Here is an 11,691-nt window from a genome sequence, read left to right as displayed (position 1 = left end):
TTCCCAGGGCCAGCCCCACGGAGAGAGTGTTCCTGATCCTTCCTGTGGGGGCGGGGCGTCCCCCTCGCTCTGGCTTCTTTGGCTGGGGTATCAGGGTGGGCGCTGGCCCCAGCTGCCCGCACCGGCCCGCTGTCCTCGTCCTGTTTCCAGAGGCAGGCAGGATGGGAGGGCGTGTACCCTCGCGTTGAAATAAGGCGGGCTTTTCGGCGGTTCCTGTGGTCACAGGCTGGAGCCTTCGTGGAAGAGGGGGACGTGGGCGTTAGATGGGCGGCTCTCTCCGCTGTCCCCTTGCCTTGTTCATGGGGTGAGGTTGACCTAGAGCTCAGTACTGACCCAGATGCCGAGGAGAACACAGCAGGCCCCACGCGACCCTGGCCTCGCCAGCCTCACCGGCACACTTGCGGTTGGTCATGGCCCCTGGGCTGGGCAGGCCAGGACAGCCCTGGTGACCTCGAGGGACTCATTCGACTTCAGGCCCAACCCCTGCTGCTGCTGCTGTGGGCTGCCCTCTGTGGGCCTTTGAGTGCTGTAGCTGTCTCAAAGTTGTGTTTCTCAGATTTGAACTTCGTGGATCTGGCCTCTCTGTGACTGTCCTCAGGTGGGGGAACAGCTCGTTCGCCCCGCTTCTGGTTGTCGACTTGGCAAGGGCGCCCTGCATTGGGTCACCATGCACCGACTAACCTGGAGGCTGCAGGGTAAGGTTGTGTGCAGACACCCAAAGGTGAAAGTCAGTCTGGCCCTGGGTGTGGTGCAGAGTGGGACTGGCTGCTAAAAACCACATCCCAGTCAGAATCTGGAAATGGCATCTGGGGAAAAGCGTTCATAGTTAAGATTGATCGTGTTGAGCGTTAGCTAGTGGTGTTTGTCCCCTTTCGGTGGAAATGCTCCAAGGCCAAGCTTTGTGTGGCTCAGGCAGGCAACTAGGAACCCCGGGGTTGCCATGGCATCAGGTGAGGGCGTAGACCCTGCGTGCCCAGCATGCAGCTGGCCTGCATCCACCAGGGCCTGGGCCACGCAGCTCCTTGGGGCCTCCCGAGCCACGTGTGCAGTCCCACGTGTGCCGACAGTTAAGGACTGGCTGGGCTCCTGGGGCCTGCTGATGTCACCAAGGTGGGGCAGGCTGGAGCGGGGGGGGCCTGCTGCGCAGACAGGTCGCCAGGAGAGCACGGAGCACGTCACGCCGTCCGGCCCCACAGCCACCGGCCCTTCCCCAGCCCGGGGCAGCCCGGCCTTGAGACAGATGGAGCCCAGGGACCAGCCACTCGTGGTGAGCATCCCCCCTCGTGTTCCTGACAGGCCTACGTCCGCATGTCCCCAAGGCTGCCTCCTGGCCCTCTGCCCCTTGGTACAGGTGCCCACTTGGCACAGGTCAGGTGTCGTGGCTGCGGGTCCCCATCCAGGGCCCTGCCTCTGCTCCCCTGTCTGTCCCTCTTCACCCCCTGCCCTGTGATCTCCTTCCTGAGGAGCTCCAGGTCCTGCGAGGGCTGGCCAGACCCGTCTGCTGGGTTACTTGGAACTTGAGCCCACCTGACTGTGGATGAGCCGAGGCCCGGGACACACCCATCGGCTGGTTATAGGGAGACCCCCTCGTGAAGGGGGGGGGGGGCAAGGCAAGAGTTTGGGCTGTGGGTCCCTGGAGAATTGGGAGCAGCCTCGGTGGGGCCCCCGGAAGGCAGCCGCCATGGTGTCCTGCCCTCAGGTGGCGCTTCGGATCCGCCCGCTCAGTGACACAGAACTGGAGGAAGGGGCCACCGTCATCGCCCACAAAGTGGGAGACCAGGTGAGGCTGTGGGGGCACAGGGCGTGTGTCCACAGGGTCGCGACACCTAGCGAACATTAATACCGGACACTGCTGCAGACACCGGGGCGGACCCGTGAGAGACCCGAGGACTTTTCCGGCCCAGGGTGGGGGCGAGCGGTGAAGGGATGAAGGTGTAGCTTCAGGGGCGTTCGGTGTCACGGGATCAAACAGCAAAGGTGGTCACGGAAGGGCTGAGGCCTTGAGCAGCAGCTAGAGGAGGTGGGGGAGGTCGGTGGTCTCTGGGAGGGGGCGATCCAGGCAGAGGGGAGGGTGGCTCAGGCCCTGTGGCAGGGGTGGGTGTGGCTGCCCAGACCAGGGGGGCAGGGCCTGGTGGAGGCGTGATCCCCAAGGGCTGGGGGGGCCAGAGCCGGTCTGGCAGGACCAGGTCAGGGTCTAGGCCCTTTGCTGGAAAAGGGCCCCAGGTGACCGTGGCACGGTGGGGCCAGGACCCCTACTCCTCAGAAACCACTCACAAGATGAGCTCTCAGTGCGGTTTAGAAATGCCAGAATAAATGCCAAGTGGGGGGGGAGGGCAAGACAAATTCTGTCAGATGAATTGGATTTTTCCATCTGTTGTTAGAAAGGCAGCTGTAACGAGGGGTTGAATGGAGTGCCCGGGAGTGTGTTAGCACTTCAGAGGCGAAGGACCCAGGGCGGGGAGCCTGCCAGATGGGGGTGCCTGGTGCTGACGCGGCAGGGCGGAGGGGAGCCCCGGCGGATGCCACGGGAAGAAGAAATGGACAGAGCGTGTGGGCTGCACAAACACTTGGGTGCTCTGGGCAGAGGCCGCGGTGAATTAGTGCTGAGTCCGTAGATCGCTAAGCAGTAAATCGAGGTGAGGGTCGTTAAATTGGGGGAAGCAGAGATTTGCAGGAAAGGTTTTGGCCCAGGGTTGAAGACTGTATGTGGTGTTGATAGGGAAACAGCGTTGACTCAGCTGAATTCACACCACAAGCGCACTGGGGGGTCGGGATGCAGGCTGGGCCTCACCCAGGGGCAGGTGACCAGCCAGGCACCTCTGGGCGGGGGGGGGGGGGGGTTGTGGATTGGAGACTGCCCCGTGCACGGTACTGATTAACGTCCCGTGCACGGTACTGATTAACGTGGGACAGGGGAGGGAGGGAGTATTCTGGAATCTGTAACAGCTCTCAGAAGAGTGTCGCTAGTGCCCAAACCTTGGTGGCAGCCCATCTGGGGACTGACGGACCTCCTCCCAGGGAGTGCCCCCGCTGTCCAGGGTGACTCCCGCCCTACCTGATAACGGAGGTCAGAATGCAGCCTCTTGTTTGCTGGCCACACAGCTGGGAGGTGACCGACCCATACCTGCACAGTGGCCCCTGCCCACCCTGGCCCAGGGCAGCTCTGTGGGCGGGGGTCGCCCATCGATTCCTAGTTCAGGATGCCGTAATCCTCGTGGGGAGAACTCCCACTTCCTGGGCTTTGGGGACTGGGTGACTTTAGGGGGACTTCTGGATCATGGGGAAGGGTTTGGTGTGGGGAGAGTGTGTCAGGAGAAGGGAAGTGGCTTCAATGAGTTCGAACATCACTTTTCGCAGGGCCTAGGCCCTTCTGAACATTGTGAGCACGTCGGTCTGTGCAGCAGAAGTGGGGCTGTGTGCCCGCGGGTGACAGGGTGCTTTGACAACCGCCGCCCCCCGGGCCCCCGCCCTGCCTTACCCCCACATCCTGTCTGGTCTATCCTTCCACTCCAGGGTGTGCCAGAGCCCACCTGGGGCCTCTCCCAAGGCCGCCTCACTCTACTCTGTACAAGACATAACTTGCTTTTTAAAAAATGAAAGCGGAGTTCATAAAACATAAAATTCGCTATTTAATTAATTATTTTTTTAGTTTGTTTATTTATTTTGAGAGAGAGAGGTAGAACAGGGGAGGGGCAGAGAGAGAGGAGGAGAATCCCAAGCAGGCTCTGCAGTCAGTGCAGAGCCCAACACGTGGCTCAAACTCACAAACCGTGAGATCGTGACCTGAGACAAAACTGGGTCGGACGCTCAACCGACTGAGCCACCCAGGCGCCCCCAAAATTCACCGTTTTAATGTGAGCAAGTCAGCGGCCTTTAGGGCACTGGCAGTGTCCAAACATTGCCATCTCCCCAGCAGGAGACCCTGCGCCCACTCAGCTGCCCTCCTGCCCAGGTTGGTGGGGGAGCATTGCCCCTTGCTGGTGCGAGCCTGTTTAACTGCCAGGCCTACCCAGCGCTGGGCTGTGGGCCCCTGCAGGGACCTGCCCAGTTCCTCCAACATTCTGGCCTGGCTCACAGCGAGCACCTGTGGTGGGAACTGTGTGGACCGGGGCCGCCCGAGTCCTTTTCTGGAGAGGCTCTCCCGGTTAGCTTACATCATGGAAAGCGTGCTGGCCTGAAGCCAGAGCGGGCCTCAGGGGCCGCTCCTACCCCGCTGGACTCCCCAGGAACCTCTGAGCAGCCCTCGGACTCCCAAGACCTGTTCCCAAAGCTGTGGACCAAGGCGGGGCTCGACCTGGTAGCCAGGAGGCCTGGCGGCCAGGCTCTCTGTCTGCCCAGCCTTGCCCCCAGGACTCTGTGGCTCTCTCCTGGCGCCCCTCCCTCCCCCAGTCCCAGAGCTCCTCTCAGAGTAAACAGAGCTGATGGCCTCTAATGGCCCTGGAGAGGCTCCTTTGAACCTCCCCGACCCCAGAGGCCCTCAGACTCCTTGCTTTCCCCCCACCTCCGGGGTGGGGGGACGGTTAACCCCACAAGGAGAGGCAGGAGCAGGCTGCAGAGCTGGGGGTGGGGAGTGGACGCACTGGTGCACTCAGGGTGGCCTGGGGGCGCACGGCAGCCCCTGCGGTCCATCCCTCAGTTCATCAAAGGGTGTCCCTGCAGAGCCCAGGGGGTTCTTCACTGAGCCCTGGTACCCGCCGTTGTGTGGGGGACTCGTTGTTGATTGGGTGCTGGTGTTGGGGGGGTGCCGGGGGGCAGAGCCCAGCAGGCCTGAGGGCTTCCAGTTGTGACTTTGGGGGTGCAGTAGCCTGGAGAGGCTACCCCTTTGCCTAGGAAGTGGGGAGGACGCCTGGGGGTGGAGCCCCCAGAGCCCCCTCCTGGCTGAGCAGCCCTTCTGGGCCCGGTATGGAGCCCCCTCGTGTCATCGAGGGTGGGCGGCCCTGGGGTCCTTGAGGGCGCGTGGAGCCTGCCTGGACTCTGAGCAGCCCCCTCGCTGCTCCTAGATGGCGGTGCTCATGGACCCCGACGAGGACCCCGAGGACACACTGCGGGCACACCGGTCACGGGAGAAGACTTTCATTTTCGACACCGTTTTCGACCAGCATGCCTCACAGGTACCCCCCAGCCCACGGCCACCCGCGTCCTCTCCTCGGGCCAGGCTGGCCGCGGGGGCCCTCTCCAGACCCTGGAGACCCCCTGGAGGACTTGGCGGGCATGTGGTCCCATCCGTGACTTCTCACAGGAGTCTCCCTGACGAGTAGGAGGGTGGCACAGGGGCCACCCCAGGGGCAGGTAGCAGGAGGCCCCCTCCCACTGGTGCCCGGGGTTCACACATCTTCTCATTCGTCCATCCAAGCAAGGAAAGGGTGTCCCCTCCGCCGCCCGTGAGGCTAGGGCACACTCCCTGCCCCGGGGCCCCAATCCCAGGGGGAAGGTGGGCTGAGTAAGCAGGGAGAACTGGTCCTCCGTGAGGGCATGCTGCAGAGAGCTAGAACCTGATAGAGGGGCAAGGGGTTCAGGCCGGGGCTTGGGCGCCCCTCCCACACACACACAGAGGAGATGCTGAGCCTCCACGAGATCCCAGTGAGGCCAGGGCAGGGGGTTCGGGCCCAGTGTCAGGCCAGACTCACCAGCACCCGTAGCCGAGGACGGAAGGCTGTCCAGCATGTCACCCGACCCTCGCCCGTGAGAGGGGTCTTGTCGCCCCACGCTAGAGAGGGGAGCCCGGCAGAGCAGGATTTGAACCCAGACGCCCGGAGGTGGGAATGTCACCCCCCCAGGGTGATGATGTCTGGGGCTGTTTGGCCCCAAGACAAAGCCAGCGGGGGACACAGGCTCCGTGCTGCCAGCCCTGCACCCAGCTGCTCGTCCCCTCCCAGCTGAAGCGGAGCCCTGGGGCCCCTCCTTGCACTGCGCACCTCACCTCCAACTGCCCGGGGAACACGGGTTCCTCTGTGTCTCCCGGCTCTTGATTGAGGCACACCAGCATCCCCGAAGCCAGGGCGGACACGACCACTCACTCCCGTCCTTCCTGGCTCTGGGTGGACGGGCATCAGCTGGGCTCGGCACGGATCAGGCCACTGCAGCTCCAGGGAGGGAGCCAGACTCGGCACGTCAGCGGGAGGAGCAGTGGGGAGGCTGGGGACAGCATCTCAGTCAGGACGGGCGTGTGTCACAGGGCCCGTCGAGGCCCACCACCGCCCGTTGGCACTGGGAATGTCCCCTCCCTCGGGACTCGGCCGCTGTCTGAGCAGGCACCCTTCCTTCACTCCCGAGATGGTAGCTGGGTCGGCAACAGGAGGGTCCTGCTGAGTGGCTGCTGCCTGTCGAGCGCTGTCCTCGAGGGCTCGACGTGCGTTGTCTCGCGAGCCTCTCAACAATCCTCTAAAACATGGAAACCTGATCCCCATTTTACAGATGGGGAAATGAGGGTGCCTGAGATCACACAGGGCCAGGTCACAGTCCCTGACGGTGTAAGTCCAGAGCTGAGGAAAGCAGTACTGGGTGGTGCCTCTAGCCTCTGAGCTGTGTGACCAGCCAGGCCTATGGGGACAATTCAGTGACATGAACAGCAGGGTCCAGAGGAGCCTGCCCTCTGGGCAGGGCAGAGGAGGTGGGACTGTCATTTCTGCCTAATGCAGCCAAACCTACACCCCTGGAGGTATCCTTTCTTGAATACCCCTGTGGACAGGGAGCTCACTACCACACCTATTGCCAGGCACTGTTGCCTTACGTGAAATGCTACTGCCCTGAAACTTTCGCCCCTCGGTCCTGGTTTTGCCCCAGAGAGAGGAGTCCCGACGCTCTTCACAGATACACAAATCCTGCTGTCACCTTCCAGTCGCTGCATTCTGTGTGGTTTCTCTCGGATCTTGAGAAGTCCTGGAGAGGACTCGTGGGTGTCTAGGACCGAGCGGATGTCACGCTCCTGGCAGGAGCTGTCACGTGCACTCCCGCGTAATCCTCCCTGGAAGCTGGGAGCCCGGCCCCACCTCACCCAGGGGGCAGCACAGCAGGACAGGGGCCGCTGCCATCCTCCCGGGGGTCCCTGGCCATGGGCAGAGGGAACGGGACGTTGCAGACATCACACGTGTGTCCTCTCCAGCAGCCACGTGCCCTGCCTCGCTGGGCCATGCGTTCCACCGTCCATCCGTCTGTCCGTTCACAGGAAGACGTGTACCGTGCCACCACCCAGCACCTAGTGGAAGGCGTCGTTTCTGGATACAATGCAACGGTGTTTGCCTATGGCCCCTCAGGTAGGGCCCCGGGCAGCGCCCCGAGGAGGGCATGGGGTGGGGGGAGTGGACTCTCCCTGATAGTACAAGACACCTGCCACGCGCTGGTCTCACCGGCTCTTCTGTCCTGGGAGCAGCCCCGAGAGGCAAGTCAGGCCATCCCCTTTCTGCTCACAACACGGCTGGGCCTCGGCTAAAATGACCTCCCCAAGGTCACACAGCTGGGAGGAGTGAGTCTGGGGTTCAGCCAAAGCCCGCACCTTGCTGCCTGTCAGAACCCCCACACGTCTTCTCCGCACCCACTGGGTGGGCTCGACAGAGGTCCGCAGAGCTGAGCTACCTGCTGAATCCTGAAGCTAGAATCACAGAGGGCTGGGGCAGGTGGGGAGACTGAGGCCTGAGACGCGCCTTGCCCAGAGTTGCGGCCTGTTCGCTTCGCTTCTTCATTCAGCAGGCCTTAGGGAGCACACACCCCGTGCCAGGCTCTGGCGTTTGGGGAGCAGGTTGGGGGCAGGCGAGCGGCGCCCCTGTAGAGAGGCACTCTGTAGCAAGTTGCACGCGGGTCCCGTCACTGTAGAAACAGCACCGGCTCGGGCCTGGGGGAAGAGGACGCCTCTGGGGCCCACCCCCCACACCGTCTGTGTCCTTGCTTCGATCCCGCTATCCCTGTGTCCGCGCTTTCTCCCGCACGTGAGCCATCAGACTCCGGGTCTTTCCCCTGGTTCCCGAGGTGGAAGATGAATGTGTCAGCGTGATCAGGACAGTCTGTCCAGTGTGGGCGGACATGTGAACGGTCTCCTGGGAGCGCACGCCCGGGTGGGTTGGAGCCCACTCAGGACTCCCCGCCTGGGCGGGCGCCCCGCCGTCTGCAGGCGCAGGGAAGACGTACACCATGCTGGGCATGGACGCGGAGCCCGGCGTCTACCTGCGGACCCTCAGTGACCTGTTCCGGGCCATCGAGATGCGCGGCAGCACGGACTGGGGTGTGTCGATGTCTTACCTGGAGGTGAGCTGCCCACCACCTCGGTGCCCCGTGCACAGCAAGCCTCTGTGTCCCCCCCCCCAGATACCCCTCACGGGGACTGTCAGCCCTTGGGGCGTCTGAGATCTCCCCGCAGCCACGAGGCCCGTGATACCTTAAACCTCCTGCTTTCTTTGCACCAAAGCTTCTCAGTTTCCAACTTTTGTCTCCCCTCCCAGATTTACAACGAAGTGATTCGGGACCTCCTGAACCCGTCCTCGGGGTTTCTGGACCTGAGGGAAGATTCTCGGGGCAGCATCCAGATCGCAGGCCTCACGGAAGTCTCTACCTCTAACGCGCAGGAGGTGAGGGTCCCAGGGGCCCCCGGAGGGAGGCGTGCCTCAGCCTGGGCGGCCGCGCTCACCACAGCTCAGGGGGCGGAGCTGGACGCACAGCGCCGTGTCATTTCTCGGCTGAGGGGACGTTGTCCTTGCGCCCACACCCCTCCCCCGGCCCACGCTCAGGGCAGATGTCACCGATGGACTGCCCATTCTTCCCGCTGCACCCAGACGCAGGCTGGGAGCCCTTCCCTACACGGCAGCCCAGCCTGTCAGGGTCAACTGCATGCTTGAAACCCACTTGCCATCCTGAGTGGGCGTGTTGTCCACATGTCTGCAGCCCTCTGTCTTATCTGTCCGCCCCCCACTCCCCCTGCTGGCCCACACTCCGCAGTGCCCTCAGGATGGGCCTCCTGCTTGCTGGAGAGCCTCATGCCTCCCTGTTGCCCCCAGGTCCTTCACGGACGCCCCGAGGCCCAGCCGTGTGCCCTTAGCGGTGCCCCTCATGGGTTCAGGTCGGGGAGAGGAGACTTCCTGCCTGTTCTCCCATGGTGACACTGTGTCAGTGTCCTCCCCCACCGCATGCTCTGTGGCCTCAGCACCGCCCGGCACGTAGCAGGTGCCCCGCGAGGCTCGCTGGCCTGATCCCCACAGCGGCTTGCACACAGTGGGTTTCAGCCCAACCTGCCAGCTCCAGGGAGACCACACGACTGCGGGGTTCTGCGGTGAGAGGTTCTGGGACACAGGCAGGCGATCCATTGGTGATGCCTGCCACGGGTAGAGGAGGGGAGAGCGGTACAAGTGTCTGCACCCTGCCGTTCCTGCCGCAAACCAGAAATTGCCTCCTCTGGACGAGGTTCTGTCGGCAAAGAGCTGCCCAATAGGGCTCGGGGGACAGGCCTCCTTCCTGCTTCGTGGTTCTGCAGGGAGCGCGTGGCCTCTCGGAGGCCCCCCCGACGCCCCCAACTCTCCCTTTGTCCTCAGATCATGCACCTTCTCACCAAAGGCAACCGGCAGCGCACGCAGGAGCCCACGGCCGCCAACAAGACGTCGTCTCGCTCCCACGCGGTGCTGCAGGTCACCGTGCGCCAGCGGAGCCGCGGCTCGGACTTGGCGGAGGGAGTGCGCGTCGGGAAGCTCTTCATGGTGGACCTGGCGGGCTCCGAACGGGCGTCGCAGGTTCTGTCCCCCCTCCCGCCCAGTCACACCGTCCCCAGTCACTCTGGTCTGCGAGCGGGACCCCTCCTTGTGCAACAGCATCTTCAGCACCTAGAACAGCTCCTGACCCCGCAGGGGGCCCGCTAGCTCACTGGCTACGGCTACAGAGTGAGCCCCTTCTCAGCACGTGCTGAGCAGCCAAGCCCACGGAGCCAGAACTTACAATTGCACAATTCCCGAGTGGCAGGCTCTCCTCACCCACCCACCCTCAGGGAGCTCTGAGCCTCTGGGGGAAGGCAGATGTGTGACCAGAGGATTACGGCGTGGGTAGGCCTGCGCTTTGAGATTCACAGTCTGCACAGAGGCTGCAGAGGAGGGCAGGGTGGTGGTGTGGGGTCATCAGGAGTTTGGGGGAGGGTGCAAGGAAGGGCATGTCAGATGGAGGGAACGTGGCTGTTGGGAGGACAGTGCCCAGTTCACTCCTGCCCAACATGGCCACAGACCCTGACACTCCTTCCGAGGGCCCCGCCTGCCTGCCCCTGGGCTCTTGGCTTGCCTGTCCTTTGCGGCACCTGTCGCTGGGAATGGGGCTGTGCTTATCTTGTGCTGCCCGGTGGGCTGGGCCTTCCTTGAAGGCAGGACCCAGCCCCGGGCCGGGCACAGAGAAGGTGTTTGACAGAGGCCAAGTCAGAACAGCGGTGTTACTGACAAACGACAGTTTACCCGTCCCCAAAGACCAGGCCCTTGGCGTGCACAGTCCACATAATCCCCCCAGCGCAGTATAGGGTGGGGAGCACGTGTGGAGCTGGGACCCCGGCGTGGTGTGGATCCAGGCTTTGGGCCTGGGGGTGTTGGGCCCGCATCTGTGCCTTTCACTGCTGTGATACTCGTGCTTCTGGTTGGCATCACGTGCTCTGTGTCTTTGGGGTTTTCCATCATGGAGTCGTTTCACTCATCCGTTCACTGACCTGCCCTGCACCTGCCCTGCCAAACTGAGCAGGGCCTCACCAGCTGCCAGGGTCAGGCTGGCATAAAATGTAGTGTGTTTGTAGAAACTGTGAGGCACAGCAGGGCCAGGACACCAGGAGACGACCGCCGTTGGAAAGATAGTCTTCGCTGGCAGTTCCCCGAGGAGGGGGCACGGGATGCCATGCGGGCCACAGGGGACGCCCCAGGGCCAGTCAGGAGGCAGAGGGAGGCGGTGCTTGGGCGAGAGCCTTACTGTGGTTTCTGCGCGAAGGAGCTGGTGAGGCGGGGCGAGCAGGCTGAGGCCCGGCCAGTCTGGGTGATTCCAGTGGGCTCCAGGGCATGGGGGCTGTCCCGGCTGTCTGGTCCCTGGGGGTTAGGACTGGGGGACAGTGGCCCAGAGTGTGAGGGCCCCACGGAGGAGGGGGTCGGGGTGTGGGCTCTGGGTTGGCTGGTCTGCATCCAAGAAGTGTGCTCCTGGGTGAGGGGTTTAGGACCTTCAGGAACTGGCTGGCCCTAGGGGGGCGGGGGCAGTCCCTCTAGGGTCAGCAAGGGCTCCAGGTGTGAAAGCATCAGAGTACAGACAACAAAGGACACGGCTGACACACAGGCAGATGTGGGTGCAGACAGGTTCATGCAGGTGGAGCCCCATGTGATGAAGGTCTGGGACTCTGGCCTGTTCCAGCTGGGCTTGGCTGTGTCCTCAGGGGACAAGATGGAGGGGTTTCCACAGAGGGGGTCCAGGCTCTGGGTCCTTGATCTCACTCTCCTCTGACTTGCTGTGTGCCTTTGGGGAAGCTGCTTCCCCCTCTGGGCCTGGTTTTGCTTCAGTTGTATATTCAAGTGGCCTGCACGGGCTGCTTTGAGAATCTGCTCAGTTCTTGCGAGCTGTCATTTCTTCACCGAAAACCACGCATAAAGTAGTCTATTCCCGGGCACAAGGTCTCTGAGAAAGCCCCCTCACTCTATGACACAGACACAGGACGTGGGCAGCTGTCCTGGCTCTGGTCACTCCAGTAGCTCTGGTCCTACCCTG

General features: G+C 63.0%; 1 protein-coding gene across 1 annotated transcript in view; it reads left to right on the top strand.

The window, feature by feature from the left end:
* The first annotated feature begins 113 nt into the window (after positions 1–113).
* LOC106984501 (kinesin-like protein KIF19) overlaps positions 114–11,691 on the top strand; it is a 49,869-nt gene continuing 38,291 nt past the window's right edge. Inside the window, exons 1-7 of the mRNA XM_053213032.1 lie at positions 114–1,267; positions 1,700–1,780; positions 5,001–5,111; positions 7,166–7,253; positions 8,105–8,238; positions 8,433–8,558; positions 9,516–9,710. Coding sequence (XP_053069007.1) covers positions 941–1,267; positions 1,700–1,780; positions 5,001–5,111; positions 7,166–7,253; positions 8,105–8,238; positions 8,433–8,558; positions 9,516–9,710 — 1,062 coding nt within the window. The 5' untranslated portion in view covers positions 114–940. The remainder of the gene's footprint in view (positions 1,268–1,699; positions 1,781–5,000; positions 5,112–7,165; positions 7,254–8,104; positions 8,239–8,432; positions 8,559–9,515; positions 9,711–11,691) is intronic.

This window comes from Acinonyx jubatus, chromosome E3 (assembly GCF_027475565.1).
Source record: "Acinonyx jubatus isolate Ajub_Pintada_27869175 chromosome E3, VMU_Ajub_asm_v1.0, whole genome shotgun sequence".
In the NCBI taxonomy this organism is placed as follows: Eukaryota; Metazoa; Chordata; class Mammalia; order Carnivora; family Felidae; genus Acinonyx; species Acinonyx jubatus.
The sequence above is the reverse complement of the archived record's forward strand: the minus strand, read 5'-3'. Positions and strand labels throughout refer to the sequence as shown.